The sequence below is a fragment of the Eptesicus fuscus genome, chromosome 6 (assembly GCF_027574615.1).
Source record: "Eptesicus fuscus isolate TK198812 chromosome 6, DD_ASM_mEF_20220401, whole genome shotgun sequence".
NCBI lineage: Eukaryota > Metazoa > Chordata > Mammalia > Chiroptera > Vespertilionidae > Eptesicus > Eptesicus fuscus.
Window position 1 is genome coordinate 86,196,633 of NC_072478.1, and position 24,792 is coordinate 86,221,424.

General features: G+C 46.1%; 1 protein-coding gene across 6 annotated transcripts in view; it reads left to right on the forward strand.

The window, feature by feature from the left end:
- FBXO38 (F-box protein 38) overlaps window positions 1-9,360 on the forward strand; it is a 53,605-nt gene extending 44,245 nt beyond the window's left edge. For 4 of the 6 annotated variants that reach the window (XM_028161504.2, XM_008152174.2, XM_008152175.2 and 1 more), the window contains 7 exons: window positions 331-431; window positions 642-744; window positions 4,431-4,597; window positions 5,823-5,968; window positions 6,588-6,691; window positions 7,169-7,282; window positions 8,799-9,360. In XM_028161504.2, coding sequence (XP_028017305.1) covers window positions 331-431; window positions 642-744; window positions 4,431-4,597; window positions 5,823-5,968; window positions 6,588-6,691; window positions 7,169-7,282; window positions 8,799-8,977 — 914 coding nt within the window. In that variant the 3' untranslated portion in view covers window positions 8,978-9,360. Of the gene's footprint in view, window positions 1-330; window positions 432-641; window positions 745-4,430; window positions 4,598-5,822; window positions 5,969-6,587; window positions 6,692-6,975; window positions 7,283-8,798 lie in introns of those variants that run through there. The other 2 variants (XM_028161509.2, XM_054718023.1) reach the window with 2 other exon arrangements.
- The last annotated feature ends 15,432 nt before the right edge of the window (window positions 9,361-24,792 follow it).

Here is a 24,792-nt window from a genome sequence, read left to right on the forward strand (position 1 = left end):
GGAGATGACTTAGATAATAGTATGAAATAAAACTGAACAGGTGGAGCCAAAGCATAGCTGCAAATGTCAGGCATTGAAATGCATGTATTAAGCCGTAGTCGAGAACTTACAGTTGTTTAGCAGGAAACTGGTGAGTTTAATCCACCAATAATATTTCAGATGGCTTGAGTGACTAGAGATGGGAATGTTCCTTAGATTGTCAGAATGCCCCAGGGATGAAAAGGACACTGTGTTTGAGGTAATGGAGGACGATCTGTTTGGGAACAGTCACTTGGAAATAGTGGTCTGACTGTATTCCATTGGGGACCATGTTCCTCTCGCTTTTTCTAGAGGTTGCTAAAACAAAGCCACGGCATACCATGAAGCGGAAGCGGACAGCAGATAAGTCCACCAGTACCAGTGATCCTGTGATTGAGGATGACCATGTGCAGGTGAAGAAAAAGCCCTCCCTTACCTTTCAGGCCAGCCAAGGTCCTGAATAATGTAAAGGAACTAAATTTTCCATCTCTATGTACTTTTTTTTACTCTAAATAGAAGAAATTGGTAATAATGGCTTCTCACTTGTGCCAATGAAAACATTTACGTTTTCCAAAGAAAGTACAGAAAAAGACATCTAACTTAAAAAATTTTCTCCTCCATAGGTCCTTGTGTTAAAGTCCAAAAATCTTGTTGGAGTCACTATGACCAACTGTGGAATCACAGATCTGGTGCTAAAAGACTGTCCCAAGATGATGTTCATCCATGGTATGTATTTGGGCCCATGTCATACAAGAGCATCATGAAGGAGTTTAAAGAATTAAGGACTAATAAAGGAATCGTTATGTTGGATTATATCTAATTCTGACCTTATTCTGTAGTTCTCACATAATTACTCAATAATATTTGTGAGGGGCCTGTCTCTGCCATTTGCTAGCTTTGTGATGTTGGACATGTTTTGTGTGTAAGTGTTTTGGGGGAGCGGTAACTGGGCCTTAAGTGCCTAACTGCTCTGGAGTTGGTTGACATGATTAAACATAACCTCAGTTCATGGCATATTGTCATTATTCCAAGCCCTGCTTTTTTTGTAGTCCCACGTGCCCTGCCCCTCTTTGCCAATCCCATCAGCTCCCTTCATTTATGCTTGTGTATTTAATATATACTCTTGCATGTATTTGCTTATATATATGTTTATCTCTGAAAAAATAGTAGGGTATTACTTTGTATGAGCTTTTAAAATTCTAGGTACATAATATGTCCTTTACATGATCTGTTTATTTTTCCATTCCACTCAAAATTATATTTTTGATACCTATCCATGTAAAATTATGAGGCTCTGACTCGTCTCTTGCCATGGGATAGTTATATATTCTCTGTGGGGGTTTTTCCCCCCAGTATGTGAAGTATGCATGATTATGCTTACCTTATAAAGCACTTATGAAGGTTAAATGCAGTGATTGATATGTGGGTATGCATATGTACATAACATATACACATACAGTAGAGGGTCTGACCTCTAGTAAAAGCCTAATGTTAATTTCTATTATATTAGTATTGCAAAGAAAATAATTAGGGGCTTTCTTTTCTTTGCACTTCTTCTATAATACTGGTAGTAAACAGAACAAGAAAATCCTTACCAAACATTTTGTCATAAACTAGGAGAATCTTAGAATGGAAAAATAAAAGTTTTAAACACTTAACTACTCTCTTGAATTCTAGAAAATACCAGACCTGGGAACCCTAGATTCATTTTCACCCTTAAGAGGTGGTACTTTTCTCTGTTCCAACCAATGAGGTCTTGAAACACCTAATCGTATATAATAAAAGCGTAATATGCTAAATGTCCGGTCATCTGGTCAGCCATTTAACCAATCAAAGTGTAATATGCTAATTATATGCTAAGGCCACTCAACCGCTCAATATGACGTGCACTGACTACCAGGGGGCAGATGCTCCGACCGGTAGGTGAGCTTGCTGCTGGGGTCCTGCCAATCGGGACTGAATGAGATGGGCTGGACACACCCTGGAGCCCTCCCACAGTCCCACGTCTCTCCCTGGCCCCGATCATGCACCAGTGGGGTCCCTCAGCCTGGCCTGCGCCCTCTCGCAATCTAGGACCCCTCGGGAGATGTCGGAGAGCTGGTTTCGGCCTGACGTTAGAACACCTGGTCACTATGATGCACACTGACCACCAGGGTGGGGAGACACTCAACGCAAGAGCTGCCCCCTGGTGGTTAGTGCACTCCCACATGGGGAGTGCTGCTCAGCCAGAAGCCAGGCGCATGGCTGACAAGTGCAGCAGCGGTGGCGGGAGCCTCTCCTGCCTCTGTGGCAGTAGGATATCCCCTGAGGGCTCCTGGACTGCGAGAGGGCGCAGGCCGGGCTGAGGGACGCGACTCCTCCCGCCCCCCCCCCCCCCCCCCAGTGCACTAATTTGTGCACCTTGAAAGGAACTGTGTGCTGCAAGGCTGCGGTAGGCACAGGGGCAGGTCTTGGCCCATCCTCTGCGCCCCTAACTGGCCCCTCCCACCATGGCCCCTGTTCCCCTGTCTGCTGGCAGCCCTGCTCCCACCGACTCCAATCTCACACACTGATAGCACCGGCCCCGCTTGCACCTGCTCATGGTGCAGAGCCATTGGGGCCGGTTCCAGCAGGGGGAGGTGGAGAAGCCCTGAGGGGCGATCAGGGCTGGCAGCACTGGGCACCTGCTGATGGCGCCGAGCTATTGGGGCCAGCAACAGGTGCGCGTGCTGGGTGGGACCTTGATGCACAGGAGCAAAGAATTTTCAGTAACCACCAGAGGCTCGCCCCAATGATAGCAACCAGTGCCCCGCCTTGGCCTGGTGCCTGCCCCGCCCCACCTGCTTCACCACCCTACTGCGGCCAATCAATGCCCACCATGGTACGTGCGCGCCCCCCCCCCCCCGACCCCCGGTGGTCAGTGCATGTCATAGCAACTGGTTCAGTAGTTCTGTTCAGTCTATTTGCATATTAGGTTTTATATATATAGATTGTAGTATCCTCCTGAAATAGAACAGGAGCCCTTTAAAAGCTCAGAAGATCATAACAGCAGGGGAACCCAGCCTAGTTTAAGACAGCAATGCTTGCAGCTCTGAGGTCTGAGACTCTACCTCTTAACCCTTTTTCTCTGGGGGTTGACTTCTCATTCCCTTTTCTACTGTGAGTGCTCTGAGATTCTGACTGGTTTTCTCTTCACTTGACTCTCCCTGTATCTTCTGTGAACTAGTGATGGATCACATGACTTTCAGGCTCAGCCTTTTGCCCTTAAACCAAATAGTTCTTCAGCTCCTGGGACAGAGGACCTTAGATTAGTAGCTCAGTCCCTAGACAACAGCTAAGTTATGGCGGCTGAGATGACTAAGTGAGATTAGAACCGACCTAGCCCTGTCTGGGTTTACAGCAGATGACCATTGAACCCTTATCACCATCTAGTCCTCTTTCTGTCTTTCCTCCTTTCCTGTCCTGTCATGTCACAGAAGGAGGAAATGAGTCTGAAAGGCTGGAGACTTGCTCATTGTTCAAACATCAAGTTTGTTACAGGGCCAGATTGCTCAGGACGTTGATGACATTTTGGTCAAAAGCGTTATAGAAGATACCCTTAAAGAGTTAAGATCAGGCATATCAGCCTTATAGTTTTATAGTGTCATCTCTTGAGTTGGACCAGGTTTAAATCTGGGATAAAATGGAACAGATTGAAATTTGAGATTGGAAAAAGGAACTAGATTTTTTTTTCAGCGTGGCATACTTTTTTATCCCTGTACTGTTGGATATGATAGCCAACGGCCACATGTGACTGTCGAACACTTGAACTGTGGCTAGTGCTGGAGGGACTGAGTTGTTCATTTTAGTTCATTTAAATTTAAATAGCTGCAGGTGGCTAGTGGTCCAGCTTTAGACCAACATATACAAATATTTCTGGGTCTTTTAAGGTTCTACTTTTTTACCTGCAGTAGGAGTTAAAATCAACTCTTCTCATTTTCTGTGGGTGACTGTAAGGTAATAAATGTCAATTATTCCAGGTTTATTTGATCATTACCCATAATATTTTGGAATTTAATAATCCCATCATTCATTCTTTTCCGTAAATGTTTCCTGAATAATTCCTGTGTTTATGCAACTCATTCTATGGGTCTTAAGATTCCTTGCCAGTAAACTCTTAGATAGAAAAAGGTACCTTAACATCCCTCTAGCATATATATGAGTGACCACCTTCTTTTAAACAGGATGGAATCACATTTTCAAATGATTGTGATAACTGTCAGTTGTACTCTGTGACATTACGTGACCTTTGTTAAAGATGTTTATTACATCTGTGGTATTTTATGCTAAGGGAGTTGGGCCAATCCTCCAAAGATGATGCCAAGTAGGCCATACATTGCTCTATTACTTTGCATAAATTATTTGTAGAGCTTACCATTGTTTTCATTTTGTAGCTACCAGGTGCAGGGTGCTGAAACATTTAAAAGTAGAAAATGCACCACTTGTAAACCGATTTGACTATGCACAATGCAAGAAACTGAACATGGATCAGGTACTAGACCAGATACTACGGATGCCTCCTGAGAGAAACCGCATCATATACCTACGCCCAATGCAGCAGGTACCAAGCTCGGCCCCTTTTTGATGACACATGTATTGCAGTGGTATTTTTTCTTAGTCTTCAACTTTTGTGTATTTGGCATGTTCATATGCTCAACCCACAGAGATGATTCTTTAGATTCTACAGAGTTCTTTTAACCTAGCTAGAAGACTTTGCCGATCTTCACTTATGCTTCTCTGCTAGATTTCTGTGGATTTTTAGCAAGTTCTATGATGAGGGCAGTTATTACTCAACACGACTGTTTTCAGACTGCCTGATTCAAATCCTGGTTCACTGACCTGTAGCTGATTACTTAACTTCTGTCTTAATTCTATCTGTAAAAGTAGAATAAAAACCTAATTCTTGTGATGGTTAATTCAGATGTGTGAAGTGCTGAGCAGTTGCTGGCATGTAGTAGCAATCATTATTATGAAGAGTAAGCTTTTTATTGTACCTATATGAAATTATGGATGTTAGCTGAACCTATCATTTCATAATATTCATAAACCAAGCCCAACATGCTGTGTGCCTGAAATTTATACAGTGATGTGTGTCAGTTATTTCTCAATAAAACAAAAAATAAAGTGAACATTATATGTAAGACTGTGCTCAGTGCCTAAAGAAAGCTGAAAGGAATCATTAGTCAGTGTCAGAGTCTAGTCCCAGAAGAGATATTTGAACAAACAAACCGCTTGTTGAGTGTTCTCTAATATTCCGGGCCTGAAAAAGACACTTCCCTGGAATCTTTCTGAGAAGGAGGTAGGCGTGAATATCACTAAGATGACAGATGAGATTTCATAAGGAGAGGTGAGGAAGAGGCATTCCTTGAGAAGAAAGCAATGTGAACACAGGCTGCGAGGGGCAGGCAGCTGGAATAGGCCTCAGCCAGACTGAATAGGGCATCTGGTACTGCACACTCAGTCTATGATGCAATCAATACTTGAGCCTGTGGAGGACATATTCAGATGTAGGTTCCTGGGATCAGTTACCTAATTCTGGATTCTCTGATTAATAGGCATTTATTTAACGAAGAAATGTAAGTTGCTGAGCTTGCAAGACAGAAGAATTTGCTAAGCATCACCCCCAGCATGGCAAACTATGTTCAGGGCTGAATGTGATACTTGATTTTCAAATGAGCCAGCGATTTTAAAATGTAGGTCCCAGGAAAGATTGTCCAATCTCTAGGAGATAGAGTTCTAAGGAATTCTGTTCCTGGGCCCACAGCTCGCTCTGCTCTCTTCCATAGGTGGACACACTGACGCTGGAGCAGAAGCTATTTAGTGGTCCCTACCCCTACCACATCTGTATTATCCATGAGTTCAGTAACCCTCCCAATGTGCGGAACAAGGTGCGCATTCGCAGCTGGATGGACACCATAGCAAACATCAATCAGTAAGTAACCGTGGCACCCAGTCTCTTCAGTCATTCCTGTTGCGAGGGAGGGCCATGGGAACAAGTCCTCGTTATTCTTTATTTTAAATGATCTCATGGGGCTTTTTAGGCGCTGAAGCATGAAATGTAATGTGAGAAACTGAGCGAAAGAGGACTTAAATTAGAATGCATACATGTGTATCTGCAGTTTTTTATTTTCAAATGTAAAAAAAATTCCAAGAACAGACTGTACATGAATATTTGACTTCATTTCTTTAACCCTAGGGCATGGAAAAAGAGGTCAGATTAAAAATCTTAAAACTGATGTTTTACATCATCAGAAAATTAGACTTTTTAGGCATTTGATATATAAACATTAAGTACCACACACAAGCTATTTGATTGGAGAGTGGTTTCTTTACCTGACATGATTTTGAAGATAGTAAAGTTTTTTTGACCTGACTAGATATGTATTCTCTAGTTTGAGTGTACCCTTCTTCCGTTAGGTATTTAATATTTAATTTTTGAGATGTTCATTAGAATCTAGGCCTGGCACAATTTTGACAGTTCCTTCCTACCCCACATCTCAACATTATTTCCAGTTTTATAATTTTTGTTTGATTTTTCTTGTTGCCTCCAGAGAGCTCATTAAGTATGAATTCTTCCCCGAAGCCACACGAACTGAAGATGACTTGAAGAAGTACCCCAAGTACCCCTGGGGCCGAGATATCTATACTTTAGAAGGTGAGCAGTTAAATGGTTGGGAAGCTAAAGAGCTGTTCACTAACTGCATGGAGAGACATGCCTTAGGGAAGATGGGAATGGGAGCCTTACAGTTAGGCAGAGTGATGGGGGCTTTGAATGTCTGCAGGTAGCAGGAACCAGGTAAAAGTCTGAGTCTTTACCATCCCTAAAGTAATCAAACTGTGTGGAGACAAAGAATAGAAGAAAATTGAAACTGGCTACAGTTTGAGAGTTGGAAGTGACTTGAGGGCACCTGTTTTAACTTCTTTATTTTATACATATAGAGAGAAAAATACTGAGGCTTAATGAAAGCAAAGGGTGAGCAAGATCCCATGACCAAGCTGGAGCAAAACCAGAACCGGTCCAATGCTTTTCAGCCAGGAGGGACAGAGGCACATTCACGCTCTGCCTGCAGAATGCTGCGTGTTGCCCTGTCTGCCTCCGCAGCAGTCGCACTGTTCATCTGTCTCCTTCCAGGGGTTGTGGATGGCGCTCCGTATTCCATGATTTCTGACTTCCCCTGGTTGAGATCACTACGGGCAGCAGAACCCAACAGCTTCGCCAGATACGATTTCGAAGATGATGAAGAAAGTAATTATGACCTGGCTTGATTTGTGTTCGCTGGTTTGAGCGTGTCCTGCTGTGTTAGATACTTACAGATTGTTTGAGAGTTGGGAGCAGTGTGGCTGTTGAATCACTTCCCATATAAATGTTTTCATCTGTGTTCTGTTATTGCTTGGTTCTCTGCCAGCAATAAATAATCTTACTGGGGATCTCTGAAGGTAGGTGGGAAGGTTTCCTTCAGACAGATTTTTCTACCTAGATTTTTTGTTACCTGTTTATAATGTTGTTACTCCTTATTGTCAACTATATTGTTTCAGATGTGTTCCTGTCACACTAACTATTCTGCTCCTTACGAGCAGCTCCTTGTTAGGTAGCATGTAGGAACTTATGATTTAGACTGGTGGCCCAGTGCTTGAAATTCGTGCATGGGTGGGGGGGGTAGGGCATGCGGGAGGTCCCTGGCTTGCACCCTCTCCAATATGGGACCCCTCGGGGGATGTCCGACTGCTGGTTTAGGCCCAATACCTGCAGTCGGACATCCCTCTCGCAATCCGGGACTGCTGACTCCTAACTGCTCACCTGCCTGCCAGCCTGCTCACCCTCATTACCCTCCCTCCCCCGTTGGCCTGATCGCCCCCAACTGCCCCCCTGCCAGCCTGATCGCCCCCAACTGCCCTCCCCTCCTGGCCTAATTGCCACCATGGCTTTGTCTGGAATGACTTCCAGAAGATATCCCGGTATAATTAGCATATTACCCTTTTATTAGTATAGATAGAGGCCTGGTGCATGGGTCAAGGCTGGATGGTCTGCCCTGAAGGGGGTCCCGGATCAGGGTGGGGTCCCTTGGGGGGCAGGGCCGGGCTGGGCGTTTGTGTAGCTAGCCTGGGCAAGGGGCTGAGGGCCGTTTGCAGGCTGGCTATGCCCCCATTGGGGTGAGGGTCCCCGCTGGGGTCGTGGCTGGCCTGGGCGAAGGGCTAAGGACTGTTTTCAGGCTGGCCACACCCCTTTCAGGGTGGGATTACCTGCTGGGGGGCGTGGCTGGCCTGGGCCTGGGGCTGAGGGCTGTTTGGGGGTGGTTTGCAGGCTGGCCAAGCCCCCAGCTTTGTCCTGAAGGTCTCTGGAAGGTCTCCCGGTCTAATTAGCATATTACTCTCTTATTAGTATAGATGGAGATGTTCAGGAGGGGCAAGAGGGGCTTGAAGGACATTTGGAATGAAGTCCTAGTTGTTAGCATACTAGAATATCTACTTGTAGGATGTTTTCAAAAACTAATTGATGAGTAAATGGGTTTTAAAAGCTCCATGTACATCTGTGACTGACTTAGTCTCTCTGGGGCATTTCCACCCCGGCCTTTAATCATGTGTGCTGTCTTAGCATCAAATGGGGCATGTAACTAAACTGACGGGGGCCCAGTCCATGAGCTGTACCTTTTTCAATGGCAGTGCATGGCCGTATAGAGGCACATCTCATGGACCAGCTTAATCGAGCGGCTTTCCAAATGCATCTGATAATAATGTTTCCCCTTTTCTTTCTAATTTCCAAGGCACCATCTATGCTCCTCGCAGGAAAGGGCAGCTGTCAGCAGACATCTGTATGGAGACCATCGGAGAAGAAATTTCAGAGATGCGTCAGATGAAGAAGGGGGTGTTTCAGCGAGTGGTGGCAATTTTTATCCACTACTGTGATGTCAATGGAGAGCCGGTCGAAGATGATTACATTTGACTGGTCCCTCCTGTTTCCCTGCTATTCTGGCAGAGCCAGGGGCCATGCAGCTGCCTGAGAGGCCCCGGGGACTCGGGACTGCGGCTCAGTGTGTTACAGGAAATGCATAAGGAACACTGAAGTTGTATACGAAGATTTGTACATACGGAGCTATACAACGACACTTCCTGAGTACCAACTTTATATCATATGTTTATACAGCTTAATTTAAAAGTTCATTTTAATGAAGGCAGATCATTGGAAGGAGTTCATTTTCTTGACTTAGTTTATAAAGTCACTCGCTGAGCCTCCATTTACTGTATTCTTCATAATCACTGTCACCCCCTTAAATCTGTGCCTTTTCTTCTCGAGCGAAGCAGTTTGAGTAAATCTGTTGAAGAGTCTTTGTGTCTGGTGTGCTTTTTTTTTTTGTTACTATTAAGCTGAAACCCTATAGTCAGAGGTGGCTACACGTTTCTGTACAAAATTGTGGTTCTTTTTTTCTTGGTATTATAGTTGCCATATTTCTTAAAATCAAGTAAAAAGACTCATGAATTTATAAAACAACTGAGTTTGGAGAGAGAAATGGAAAAGTTTCCAAAGCATTTCTAGTTATTTATTTCCACATTCAATTGTGTACATGCTTTATCTTGAATATAAAAATAAAAGTTTACTAAAAACTTCTTTCTTGCCTTGGACCTGACTCCCTCTTTGTCAAGAAAAATAGCAAATACCATGCAGAGAAGGAATGTGCTTTAAACTGAAGGTCTGGGGGAGACATCTTAGAAACTTTTCACGTAGTCATGTACTGCATAATGATGTTTCAGTCCCAGCAAGCCACGTGTGCACTGGTGGTCCCATAAGGTTATGATGGAGCTAAAACATTCCTGTCCCCTGCTGATGTCAGCCATCTGGTAAAGTCTTAGCCCAATGTTACCGCAGTGTAACCCCTGACTACAGAGGCATCCATCTCGAAGATGGCTAAACGGGATGAGGTCTAGGAGCCAGGCCACACACCCCCCTGAAGTGCCTTTGTTTTTGAGATCTTGGTTGAGCAGTAACTGACCATTTGGGCTACTTGACTTTTGTCTTCCACACTATATTCCTGCTCTTACAGTTTAAATTCACCAATAGAGAATGAGCCCTCGAAACCCTGGGCCCCCACCCTCAAGCCCAATTAAAGCAGAACCTCAGCCCCGTGCTTTCTACCCTTGGACTTGCCATGTGGCCCCAAGTGTCCTGTGTAATTTCCGGGTCTTGTGATAGACCTCATCTTCAAGTTCACCTAATGGTTATTTCTGAGGGCCCTCTTGCAATCAAGAACCACAAGGGCGGGTCCAACCACAACACTGGTTACTGATAGGCTGAAACCTGCACAAAACAATTATGTGTGGTGGTGTTGGTGTAAACCCTGGGCTGCCAGTCTAGGAAAATGGAGTCCTTACAGTTGCAGTAGTAGGGCCGTACCACCTGGATTTGTGTAAGTGCACTCTGATGTTTGCACAGTGACAAGTGCCAGATGATGCATTTCTCAGAACATAAGCCCCTCGTTAAGTGGTGCGTGACTGGAATATGTAATTACGGTCTATGAAATTGTGCACTGGGGGAGCGGGCCTAAGCCGTCAGTTGGACTTCCGTAGTGCTGCCACAGAGGCAGGAGAGGCTCCCGCCACCCCCACTGCACTCATTAGCCGTCAGCCCACTCCCCCTGTGGGAGCGCACTGACCACCAGGGGGCAGCTCCTGCGTTAAGCGGGATTGGGCCAAAACAGGCTCTCCGACATCCCCCGAGGGGTCCGGGATTGTGAGAGGGCTCAGGCCAGGCCAAGGGTCCCCACCAGTGCATAATCAGCAGGCCAGGGAGGGTAAGAGATTGGCCAGCCAGGGAGGGACCACGGGAGGGCTCCAGGGTTATCCAGTCCTTCTTGCTCAGTCCTGATCAGCCAGACCCCAGCAGCAAGCTAACCTACTGGTCAGAGTGTCTGCCCTCTGGTGGTCAGTGCACGTCACAGCAAGCAGTTGAGCGGCCTTAGCATATTACGCTTTGTTTGGTTGAACTGCTGACCGGATGACCAGACACTTAGCATATTAGGCTTTTATTATATAGGATGAGGGGTGAGGGACCTGAGAGCTTATGTAGTCCAACCCCCTCATTTACAGGAGAAAACTGAAGGCCAGGGAGGGAAGAGCTCGCCGATGGTCAGGAACTGGGTAAGGCCAGGTAGCACAAAAATCTAAGTGCCTGATTCCCAGGGCTACCTCTATCTCAACAATGTCCACAGAAATGAAGGGTGCCAGCAAGTTTTCCTAACACTAAATAGTGTGAATGATAATCAGTGTCTTTCTGCCAAGTCTTTTCCAGGGATTTAAAAATTCTTCCTATTACATTAAGAGGAATGTTAGGCACTGCATTCAGTCATCTCTTTAGTACCTTGCTTTTAACTCAGCTAACCTTCCTTTTCACTAAGAGTGTGTTCCAGTCCCCAGGTTAGAACTGTGATCAGTAAAAGACTGGAAAAAATATAGAACATTCTAGACACTTCAAAATAATACAAACCCCCAACCTTCATTTTAAGATTAAATCCAAACCTCATTTTTCACTGTCCCCAAATAATCTAACTCAGCAATTTTCAACCTTTCTCATCTTATGGAACACAACTGGTTAATAATGCAGATTTTGTAATCAAAGAAAACACAATCATTTCAAGAGAAACATCAAAAGTGCTTTATTCAAAGTAATGTCCATCGCCAGCTACACATTTCCCCCATCTTTCAGGTAATTTGTGGATACCGTCCCTATAGAACTTTTCTTGTTTTGAGGCAAACCATTCAGAGACCCAATTTTCCACTTCTTCAGAAAGTGCGTGTGCCATCGATCGGAACAAGTGGTAATCTGGAGCAAGGTCTGGTGAATACAGCGTGTGGGTTAATACTTCCCAGGCAAGATCTTTTAAGGTGTCTTTAACTGGTTTTGAAGTGTGTGATGGTGCGTTATCATGAAGCAAAATTACTTTGCCGTGTCTTCTGGCACATTCTGGTTGTTTTACGATCAAAGTGTGGTTCAAATTGATTATTTGTTGTCGGTAGTGATCAGTATTAACGGTTTCACCTGGTTTTAGAAGCTCATAATACACCACACCTTCCTGATCCCACCAAACGCAGAGCATTGTCTTCTTTCCAAAGCAATTTGGCCTTGCAGTCGATGTTGATGGTTGACCTGGATCAACCCATGATTTTGTGCATTTGGGATTCTCAAAACCACTTTTCATCGCCAGTCACAATTCGATGCAAAAAGCCTTTCTTTTGTGCCATTGAAGCAACATTTTACTGATGACTTTTCGGTTTTTCATTTGTCTTTCGTTCAGTTGATGTGGCACCCATTTCCTTCCTTTAAAATCTTTCCCATTGCTTTAAACGATCGGAAATTGTTTGCTGAGCAACGTTTAATCTTTCTGCAAGTTGTTTTTGAGTCTGACATGCATCTTTTTTTTTTTAAATATATTTTATTGATTTTTTACAGAGAGGAAGAGAGAGGGATAGAGAGTTAGAAACATCGATCAGCTGCCTCTTGCACACCCCCTACTGGGGATGTGCCCGCAACCAAGGTACATGCCCTTGACCGGAATCGAACCTGGGACCCTTGAGTCCGCAGGCCGACGCTCTATCCACTGAGCCAAACCGGTTTCAGCCTGACATGCATCTTCATCCAATAATGCTTGCAATTGTTGGTCTTCAAACTTTTTTGGTTGACCTGGACGTTCTTTGTCTTTCACGTAAAAATCATCACTTTTAAAGTGTTTAAACCAGCATTCACAAGTATCTTGAGATGACACACGTTCACCATAAGCTTCCCGAAGTATTCAGCAGCATTTTTCTTCAAAATAAAGTAATGAACTAAAACTTCCCACAAATGCTCTTTTTTTGGCACGAAATTCGACATTTTAAAGTGTAAATATCTGATGTTAACACCTTCAGAAAATTTGACATATGAATATTTGAAGCTTGTTGTCAATACAACAAAATAGCATACATATCAAATCGCATATACCGTATATCAACATATGTGTAACTCCATCTATTGAAAAAAATCCGCATTATTAACCGGTACACCCAAATTCTGTGGCATACCAAAAAAATATATTTTTGCAGATCTGACCAAAAAAAGGTATACTTTGGGTTCATTCACATGGGACAGCTATTGTTGTGTTGGCTCTTGTCATTTTTTTTTAACTTGACAATTTAAGAGAAAAGAGGTCTGAGACCCTGACTAAATAGTCAGATAGTGCAAGTTTAAAAAAAAAGTATTTTATATGTTTTTATTTCAGAGAGAGGAAGGGAGAGAGACAGAGATAGAAACATCAGTGATAAGAGAATCCTTGATCAGCTGCCTCCTGCACGCCACTGGGGATCGGCCCGCAACCCGGGCACGTGCCCAGACAGGGAATCAAGCATGACCTCCTGGTTCTTGGGTCAGTGCTCAACCACTGTGTGAAAATCGCGGATCCAGCTAATGCTTAGATGAGCCACTAGAGGTCGCTGCTTTCTAACTTTTGTTGATCAGTCTCACTTCATGCCCTGTTAGAACAAGTACAGCAGGGGGCGCTGAAGTCATCCTACAGCTGCCCACACTGGACCAACTAAAATCACCGAATTTGGAAGATGCATACTATAGAAGGCTCTTGGTAGGTGTCTATGGAATGAATGGCTAGATAGTGATTGCCCAACAGCAGGATCAGCGCACTTTTTCTGTTGAGAGCCAGATAGTAAATATTTTTATCTCAGTTGTGACAACTGCTCAACTCAGCTCTTGTGGTGTGAAAGCAGCCCTAGGGGATCCATCAACAAAGGGGTGCGGCTGTGTTACAACAAAACTTTATTTATGGACACAAATTTGAACGGCACATAATTTTCACATATCACAAAATACTTTTTGATTTGTTTCCAACTACTTTAAAAAAAAAAAAAGTAAAAGTCATCTTTCGTTTACAGACTGGAGGACTTACCGACATCAGAGAACCAAAGTCATCCTGCATCCTTCACGGATGTGGAGCTGGCACATTTTTAAAAGGCTTTAGGGAATGTTTCCTGGATGGATTCACGAACTAAGGTGAATGTTAGAGAAAGAATCGGGTTTCTCTCACAGTGCGGCCAGGTGCGTGAGTCCTGATCATCTCTCTAAATAAGAGCAGGTACCACAGTTCTTACAGGGACTCCGCATTTGGATTCAGAAGGCCTGGGTTCAGATTCTGACACCCTCAACTGACTGCTGGGTGCCTTGGAGATGGTCACAAGCCTGACTCTGGAGCCACCTGTGAGTGGTTAACAGTGAATAGGTAAGATGCCCACTGCACAGGGCAGTCACGAAGGTCCGAGAGCTGTCAGCACACTGGAAGGTGTGATGGGTGAAGGTCGTATCGCTCCATGGTCACCCCCTTATTAGAAAGGTTTTCTGTTTTTCTAGTCTTTCCATAACCTTCGGTTCCTTTGACCGTACACCAGGATGGTAGGAAGCAGAGAGAACTGGTGAGGCCATTAACAGGAACTGGTGATACTACGAAAGCATGTTTAAAAGCATTTACCAAGGGCTTTCTGTGCACCCTCATACTAACACTTCAAAGTATGCCTGGCCATTGTGGCCTCTCCTTGACTGTTGGGGAAGTTAGGGCTGAGCGCGTTAAAAATCCGGCTCAAAAACACAAATCTAGGAAGCGGTGGAAGCAGGAAGAGGCAGTCTGACTCCAAAGCCTGTGCGACTTGAGCAAATTGTCCCGGCCCCTCAAAGCGGGGAGGAGGCCCGGGAGCCATTCAAGGGCTGCCCTCCCCTCAGCGAAGCTGCCAAGTCAGAGCTGCTGCTGCCTCTTAAACATGAAACTACCCCAGCTGACCTGCATAAGGTTAGCTCAGGCTCACAAAGAGGAGGCGGCTGATCTCCTGATGCCTCCAATGCCCTCTCAGGCACGGGGTCCAGCTACCACATGAACGACGGCACTGCAAACTGCACGTCTATCCCATAAAGCTCACACACGGCAACGAAAGAGAATGAAGGTTCACGTGTGGATGTGAAATGATGTGGGAGGTGTACTGTTGAAAAAGGCAGTTTGCAGAGTATTTAATACCGTCTCATCTTATTTCTAGAGAAGAACAAAACAAAACCTTATACTTTTATGTGTACATTTCTACACGTGTTAAGTACGCTGACACATTCTTGAATGATATAAGCCAAGCAATTACTTCTTGGAGTCAAAGAGTATTTTATTGTATTTCTATTATTAGAAATTTTTGTAATGAGAATGGACTGCAGATACATTATGTGTATAACCCATCATTTACATAGCCCCCAAATATAGAATTTGCATATTTAGAAGTTAATAAATTTAAAGTAGAGGAGGAAGGAAACACTGTTAGACTGGAGTGACCTGCCGTCTTGACTTCTGTCCCCTACATGCTCTGTGTCCTTGGGCAAATCACTTTTCCTGCAAAGTCTGTTTCCTCTTCTATAAAATAAAGTCAATAATCTACCCTCCCAAGCTGCTGTGAGAGGCTGAGATCTTGGGTAGGTGCGCAGAAACGCCCGAGTGCCTGTGATACCGCTGTAATTAGCTAGTTAACGGGGAAGCAGCAAAGGGAAGGCCGGACATCCTAGGCGTGTCATCTGGGCAGCTTCACCAGGAAGCTGCAATTTCCCACTCCCCAGGGAACCACCAGTCCATTCCCCAAAGATCAATGCGAGGAGGGGCTCAGCAAAGGGGAGATAGACTCATGGTCAGTGAAGTTGGGGTGACTAGGAAAGGTGCCTGTCAATCAAACCTGGGGACAGAGCTCATTAGCCAGATTGGGTGGCCGCTACACACCCTCAAAAATTTGGGAATACATAATCCCCTAAACAAAGGAGTTTGCTCTCTGGCACTTGCCCAGATGGCCCATGGCCATGTGGGCCCCGTACATATGGACTAATGGACTGCAGCTGGGAACACAAACTGAACGGGCCTGGTGCTGAATCGGACCGTTCCATGCTGGACACTGGCTTTGATCTTAGCTCTGCTGAAGCCCCAGCTACACGGCTTCCTTGGTGGGACGAAGGGAAATGGGACCTTGGAAACGCAGGTTTGACTCCACAGAAATAAACCTTTCTACCGTATCTTCTCCTACCAGGCGAGTCTCAGAATTCTTTTTCTCGGGATACCACAGCCACAGGTGGAGGCGAGAACCCCTTCCCACTGGTAACACCTGCAGTGCGAGCTGATGGGACCGATGCGAGCAGGTCCGCCAGGTGTGCAGGTTCCAGCTACAAATGCGGGACGTCCAAGTGCCTTGCACCGGGGGTCAGCAGTCCCAGTGATGGTCTGAAACACACAAGACTGGTGCTCTCCCTTGGCTCACACATCTGATTCTTGGGATTTGTTGCTGGTTATCCGTGACTTCAGGCTCCTGAAAAGGCTGAGAACGATCAGGGCGGAAGGGCCTCTCCCGCTGATCAGTCACTATCTGTGTCCCTCCATTGTTTAAAGATGGAGACTGAGGCTCAGAGAGCAGAAGGGTGCAGAGGAAAGCAATAGAGCAAGTGAGAAGCCGTTTCCCACTGGAGTAGGCACGGCCCAGGTGCCCTCCAGGTGCCAAGCTGCTGCAGAAGGGAAATGCTTAGGCAACAAGAGATGAGGGAGGCGGCCACACTCCGCCTGTTCCCTGCTCCCTCCCAGCATTGGGGCTGACGTGAATGTGGAATAAATTGATCCCCGCAGTGAGCAGTGTTGCACATGTTGCGGGCTGGGGGCTCGAGCATCAGACTGCCTGCCGTCCCATTCGCGTCCACACTTCCCAGGTCTGTTTCCCTCAGCTGCGGTTTGCTCGTCTGTGATGCATCAGCTGAGGTTTGCTCATCTGTGATGCAGGGGCGATTCTGGTGCTCATCTTATAAGGATTTCATGGGGCTTGAATGGGATAATCCACATTAAGCACTTTCCACAGTGCCTAGCAGAAAGGAGCTCATTGATCGTTGGCTTCCCTCTCTATTGCTACATTATTATTTTTATTATTAACTAAGATATATTCTCGGTGAGCCAAGAAAGGGGAGAGGGAAAGGAGAAACCTAATCTAAATCAGATATAACATTAGTTAAAAAAAAAAGTTTAACTTCCCTTGTATGTTTCCAAAACTGTGGACTGTAGCTTGCAATCACATCACATTAACTCATAAAGTTTAGAAGTTCATCTCTGGTACCTTCTCTTTCAGCTCTTCCTTGCTTAAAGGGCCCTTCCTCAGAGGTGGGCCCCTAACAGCTCTCGGACACTCGCTCGTCATCCTTTTAAACACAAAAGCCTTGGGCAAGCTGAGGGCTGGCTTCTCATCAGAACGTCATCACCTTGTTTTGTTGTCATCTGTTTACCACCATGGCTGCTTTCTACGTATGGCAAGTAATTACGGTTTTCTACTTGGGGAATCAATATAATGTTTCTTCCTAAAATAAATGTATGTAAATGAAACCCTGAATTGATTTAAATAAAAATATTGCATAAACAACAGTGCTGGTGGATACATATTTGGTGATGCGCACGGGAACACTCACGACACTCCTACCAGCTCTGAGGTTTGCTCCATTTTGGGACAAGACAAGCGAGGCGAGCGCAGAACGTGACCCGATGTCCCAAAGTCAGGCCGTCAGACCCACCCCAATTTGCTTAAATTCAAACCAAATACTCAGCCTCGGTGTTCTGGAGTGGACGGAAGAGAGACCGCACCCGATGGCTAGAAGAGGTCACTGCATTCGCCTTTTCCCTCTAGACCAGCTGCCACAGGAAGGACTTTGACCAGAGAAAAGCCGAGTCCTAGAGAGAGAGAGACGCTACACCAAAGAGGAAACGGGTGGGAAGACAGCACAGCACCAGGGATACATGACTTGTTCTGAAGACAACATTAGAGGCAATTTAGTTACAGCCCCTCTGGGTCCCTCCCCGAAGCCCACCCCCACCCGCAGCCAGACAGCAGTTTTCTCAGGAAAGACCAAGTTAGCAGCATGAAGAGGACCTGTTGGCGAGATGAGGTGAAATCTCAGGAAGAATGGGTTTTTCTACAAACGCATCCTTGGGTGTCAGTTGAAGTTGGTTTTTAATCTCTTTTGCTTTCTAGCTGCTGATCCCGAGCTGGCGGGGATGCTGTGGGGCTGCAGAGCCTCTGCCTGGACAGCCCTGCAGGCTGGAGGTCAGCTTGAGGAGCAGCACAGGTGGACCCCTTTCTCCCAGGCATCGGGCAGTCTGGCTGCAGCATCCATCACCCAGGGGTTGTCAAGGCCAATCCCCTCCTCGCGGGAGCATCGCTTCTTGACGGTGCAGGCTGCCTGGGAAATGGTGGCCTCCTCAGAGAAGAGGGCAAGATGCAGGCCTCCTCCTCCCTTGGATGTGTCCTAAGTCTCCTCCTTCCATGCACATGCTCTGTGACCCGATTCCCAGGAGCAGAGAGTGGAGTAATGCCAGGCGAGCAGCTGTCTGGACAGAACAAGTCTGGTCCTGTCCTGGGAACCACCAGTGTGGGCCTTTGGTCCAAAGAGACAATCAAGTTTGCTTCTGAGTCTACCTCTGCAAAGGAGACCATCTTCTTGGCAATGACAAGGCTCCTATACCCACAATTGCTGTTCGTTCCCTGGTCAGGGGTGTACGTGACCTCTACAGACACCAATCATGGACTGGCTCACAGAAGCGTATCCAGAGTGTCCAGAAGCTATGGACCAGTGACATGGTAGGAACTAATTTCCCACCTACATTGTAATCTGTGGATCCCTGTTGCATCCAGGTTGCCCTTTAAGATGGTAGATCTGCCACTGAAAAATATCTATATATATAAAAGCCTAAGTGACTGAACGACCAAATGACCAGTCGCTATGATGCGCACTGACCACCAGGGGCAGACACTTAATGCAGAAGCTGCCCCCTGGTGGTCAGTGCACTCACAACAGGAGTGCCACTCAGCTGACCGACCCATCCGGGCGGCCCACCAGCCTGGTGGCAGCCACTCCCTCCCTCAATAGTCCTGCAGGTCCGATCTCCGGAGAACGGGCCAGGCACCAATGGACCAGCGCCGCTGGCACGATCCTGACAGCGCTGCCAGCCTCCTGGAAGTTGGCCTCGGGCACTGTGGCACTTCCCCTCCCTAGACTCTCCACAAGGAAGAAACAATATAGAAGCAGCTGTCAGGTGGCTCCCAACAACCGGCGCGAACGTCAGCAGGACGGATCTGGATCCCGGGCCAGCAAGGGCGTCCTACTGCCTGCCCGGAGGACCGATCATGTCCCGCTCACCCTCCCTCTCCCTTAGGAAGGTGCCGATCAGGACTGCCTGGGCATGAGCTCGCAGCAGGTGCAGCAGGGCCGGGATGAGCAGGAGTGGCAGGCGGCATTGGACTGCCAGTTTCAGCCCAGTCCCCACAGGCCACGCCGAGGGACCCCACCTGTGCACGAATTCGTGCTCGGGGCCTCTAGTGTTACATAAATAAATATGCTTGCTAAGCTGCTTGGAAAAGAAGCATTTCGCAGGGAAGAAATCCAGTTGTATTTATGTATCTGTGTGTGCACGTATGCATTTAATAGTAGATCCTACTGACTTCAGGGTGTTAAACAAAGTTTACCAGTTGCCTCAAAGCACTAGACCTATTCCTCCTGTGAGCTGGTTCTGGTGAGCGCTGTCTTAGTCTTTCCCTAAGAAGTTCTTTGTGAATCAAGGAGAGCAGAAACCACATACAGAGAGCACGTGGAGAACTATGGACCCGCAATTTCACTCATCTCTGCCTTTACCATTAAAAAAAAAAAGTGAAGAAAGGAAAGCAACTGTGAGGAGGCTTATTAATCCTCAGCATGGGGAGGGTTCCATTTCTTGGGACGTGGGACTTTCAGTGCTAAAACCAGAGTGGCTGGTCACCCTAGTCCTATGTGGAGTCTGACCATCCTTCTTACCATTTCTGGGACAGAGAGAAAAGGGAGAGGCAATGAATTCTGCCCTCATGGATGAAATAGGGGATAAGGAGGCAATGTGGCTTCTGAGATCACTCAGGAAAGAAAGCAGGATAAACAGACCAAGTGGATGGTCAAGGGGAGCTGGTGAGGTTAGAAAGGTCTGGCGCATCTTTGCCTTGTAGGGTGTGATCACATACGCACCCCACCATCACCCACATTGTCTTTTCAATGGGCTCTGATAAGGACCAACAAGCAAACCTTTCGATAGGGTTTTTATCAGCAACCAAAAGAAAGGCAACTGAGCCTCAACCTGGCGGCATAATTCACCCCAAGATAAAGTAGTTTGGTGGTAACTTTGACATCAGGGAAGCGTCTACGTAGGAGCTTGGAGAAGGGGAGATGCTGGTAAAAGATGTAGAAAAGCGGTATTGCAGGGGCTTCACAGGCAGGGGTCAATGAGGCTTCCTAGAAAACAAGTTGGTCTGGGGCTCTGTCTTCGCCGAAAGAGCCAATGGCCCTGACCAAGACCAGGCACTGACTCAGCACAGGGCCCCGAAAGCCACTCAACTGATTACAGCAACTGAGTGTTGTTCCCCAAATCGGAGCGGCAGGAGCATTCTCAATTGATGTTCTGGGTAAAAGAGGCCCTTTTCGCATTGCCATGGAAGGGAAGTGAATCAGGATTCATTCCAAATGACTCAAAGCCAGTCTGCCAAGGAGAGAATGTCACCTTTAAACAGATGTGCATATCAGACCAGCTCTAAATAGAGCTGGTCATAGATCTGAAACCAAATCCTAAGCAGAGTTCCCAGAGTCTATACCCCCCAAAATATGACAAGAAAAAAAATGCTCATGTCTATAAACCAAAATGTATTGATGCTTCTCTTGTCAGCACTTCGGTGCTTCTGGACGAACCTCTTGGCATTGCTATCAACCTAATTTTGTTAAAAGAGCCTTGATGAACTCATCCACCAAAGCATGTCCAGAAGCAGATGGCCAGAATGGAGAGAAAACTGGAGCTGTTGAGAGGAGGAAGGATTAAAAGGGTGAGTGGGTGGCAGATCACGGTCTCCTAACAGTGATCAGGGTTCTTAAGAGGAAAAGGTGGCCAACGGCATGGCCCCATTGGAACAGTTACAGAGTCGAGAGCCAACAAAGGGAAGAACTTCCTTTAATTAGAGCTTCCCTACGGCAGAAGGATCTGCATCAGGAGGTAGTGAGCTCCTGTCCCTGGGGGTGTGCAAGCAGAGATCGACCGACTTCCAGGGATGCTGTGAAGGATGCTACTCCTGCGTTGGGTGGGAGGCTGGATCTGACGATGCTTGAAGTCCCTTCTCAACTCTGTGAACCTCCACGCTCTGGCCTCAGGTCCTGTCCAACACGGACGGTCCTCCATGACCTTCCCTGGGCCCTGGGCCTACTTTCTCATACCTCACTGGTGGTGATGAGGGTCAGGAGAGGTGCCAGGGTGTCCTGTTCATGCAGACACAAATGGGAATGAATGGCTTAGCTGTGAGCCATGTCCTCAATCAGAAGCATGATTCCAGGGATTCTGGGTCAGTGTGTATGGGCAGTTTCTCGAGTTCCTGGTGATGCCCACTGTGCAGAACTGTGTACCTAGGAAGGAAGGAAAGCAAGCATGAGAACTCAATAGGCCTCTTTCAAATGCACCTAGGAGAGCACTCCCACCAATCCTCATTTCCTTTCAATGCTGTCTGCGGGGGTAGGGGGGGGGTGGGGGGGGAGGGCTGCAGACGAGGCAGGGGTACTTCCTCAAAATAAGGTCCAAAGAAATGCATCCACACTGCTCATTTTAAAGGTGAGGGACAGAAGGTCTTAGGAGAATAGCTAGGAGAATAGCAGGCCCAGGGTTACTCAGACACTGAGTGGCAGAGCTGGGACTAGGCCCCAGATTCTTTCCTCCCTGCAAAGCCTGGGGCTCCCGTGTTACTCACCAAAATGGACCCTACATACCACCTCAAGCTCCACCCGCACATCTCTGCCAGGGACTGTTCTGGATTCAGCAACATCAAAGTGCTGACTGAGATCCTAAACCCCTTAGAGCCTGAAAGACAATGTAACTATTTGTTCCTTTTGGGGGCATTTGGAAGAGCTCATCCATTAGATGAATCAAACAGCAAGTTGACTCCAAGCATCGCAGTGAAATTGACTTCTTGACAAGTGTTTATTGTTTTTCTGCAATATCACATGGTTGCACTCAATATGTTAATTGCATTTAAATCAATTTCAATTGCATGCAAGTCTTGTCACCAGTAACCCAGATTCCAGCATCTGGCAGTCATTGTTAGGAAATTTCTAGCGAGTTTAGGAGCACCATCCCCACTCACTTTCCTGAAACCAATGTCAAACCCATTCAGTAACACACACACACACACACACACACACACACACACACACACACACACCAGTTTGTTATTTGGCATTATATGTTGACAACCAACTTGATGGTTTATCATGAGTTACATTAATGCTTTGTTTTGCATTATATTGATTGCTTGTGTGTACCAGGGACTGTACTAAGCCCTCTCCATGCATTACTTTATATTTAACCTCACAAAAGCCCCATAAGATAGTATGATGCTCATTTTTAAGTTAAACAAAATGGCACAGCTTCAGGGACTTTCCCAAGGGAATACTGGTAATATGTGAAGATACAGCCCATCGAACCTGGTCTATCTGGTGCAACACCCATATGCTTACCTGGTTCTCGCATAGCCCACGGACCAGTGTAAATTTAGAACAGTGAGTCTCCACAGGAGCACCGAACAGGCATTTTTGGTTGTCATGGCAGGAGCGGTGCTATTGGCATCTAGTGGGTAGAGACCAGGGATGCTGCCAAATATTGTCCAATACACAGTACAGTTCTTCCAGAACAAAGACTTATCTGGCCCAAAATGTCAGCAGTGCCAAGACTAAGAAACCTTGATATAGACCGAGTTCCCAAACCAGGCTCTACCAGTTACCATCTTTGAGATGTTTAGCAAGTTATTTAACCTCTCCACATGTCACCTCCTTCTTCTGTAACTGAGGGTGCTGGTGCCTGCATCATAGCCCTGGCGTCTGGATTAAAGAACGCAATGCATGAAAGCAGCAGCACAGGGTCTGGCACAGAGTAGAATTCCAATATATTGAAACCAAAATTATTCTCCTTCTCATTCAGTTATGAGAATATAAGAATGATGATAATAATATATATATAGCAGTTTATTATTTCAAAATATTTTCTCCTTTATTTCCTTGATGGGTAAAATCTAAAAGGACTCAAGATATGAAAGACTACCAGATGTTGTCTTTCTCCCTGATCAAAGTCCTAAGCCCTTGTTTGGCAAGCAGGCATGCTGAAGCAGAACTAATTGGTTTTTCCATACATAACTCCTGCAGGCCAGTCAAGGCCCACAATTATTGGGAGGAGAGAGTGAGGCTCAGGGCAGTTGACTAAGTACTTAAGCATTACGGTAAGTGAGTGGCAGAGCCTGGCCAGGAGCACAGGCAGACTCCTGCCCATTGCTCTTACCCCTGAGCAGCATTGTTAATGACTTAAGTCCAGGTGTTCAAAAAAGGGCTTCGAACCTAACACCCCATGAAACGGGATTGCACTCCTGAGCTACAGGGATATCCCTGAAGTGAATACTTGTGCAAGAGAAACTTTAATGATAATAATGAGAAATACACAGCTCAAATTATTGAGAAATGAGGATGTGTGTTGGTAACAGTTTTAGTAATTACATATATGATTTCGTTTATATCATTCATTTTTCACAACCCTAAGTGCTAGCTACTATACTTAGATCTACTTTACCGATTAGGAAACTGAGGCTCAGAGAGGTTAAGCAATTAATGTTAGGTCACAGTCTCCATGATGCCCACACTCTTAACCTCAAAACACACTCCTGAACCTGGCCAATAAGTCTACTTCAGTGGCAATCAATGGCACTTTCTCCTTCACTGTGTTCACATAAAGAGAGTGTCCTAGTTGGGGAACCAAACTGATACTTCTGATTGTATAAGTTGTGCTGCCACAGAATACAGCACACCTCGACAGCAGCTGTTCACACACCTCTCGGAGGGCTGTATTTCTCCCGTGCTAAAGAGTGGGTTGTTCAGGAATAACTAGAAAAGAGGTGTGGGTATTCCAAGTGGAGGTTCTCTTTATCCTGCTGCAGTTGACTGGGGGTGAGCAGACAAACACGTTTTCTAGTTGCAACTTTTGGGTGGGTCCTCTCACTGTGGTATGCCAAGGGATACACACAGAATGGAGGAACTCGTCTGAGATTTCCTTGGCAGGACTCGGGTAGAGGGCCTTGTGTCTCAAATGGAGTGTGGCCTGCAGAGGCATTGCCTGGGCTGGGGTAGTCCCCATTCTTCATGAGATGGATATATTTGTAATTTGGTATTTTCACTTTGACAGTAAATCAGTAATTTGAGTGGATTTGGGACCATCTGGATGGGCCACCTTATGAAGTCACATTGCCTTGTGAATTCAGGTCGCCTTTGCATTTGGGGCCCCCCTGATGTTGCAGTGACAATGGCTAACTTTATATGCAGCATCTCTCTAACTGGGGTGCATGAATCCCAAGCATTCTGTGTGCACATTCATGGGGATTTACGCATCCCTGATTTGAGCAATATTGGGGCAAAGAAAGCACACATGAACAGCGGGCACACAGAATGGCATTCAAATCCTGACCCTACCATTTACTAGTTGTGTGACCTGGTCAAGTAGATTAGTTCCAGGGGACATCATAGCTTTGTTGTGATCATAAAATGAACATCTTTAAGGGACTTAGCAAAGGGAAGCTACATAGTGAGAGCAGGAATCATTACTGTTGAGGAAGCCAAGGCTAGGACGCGGGACTTCCTCAGGGTTGAATGGTTAA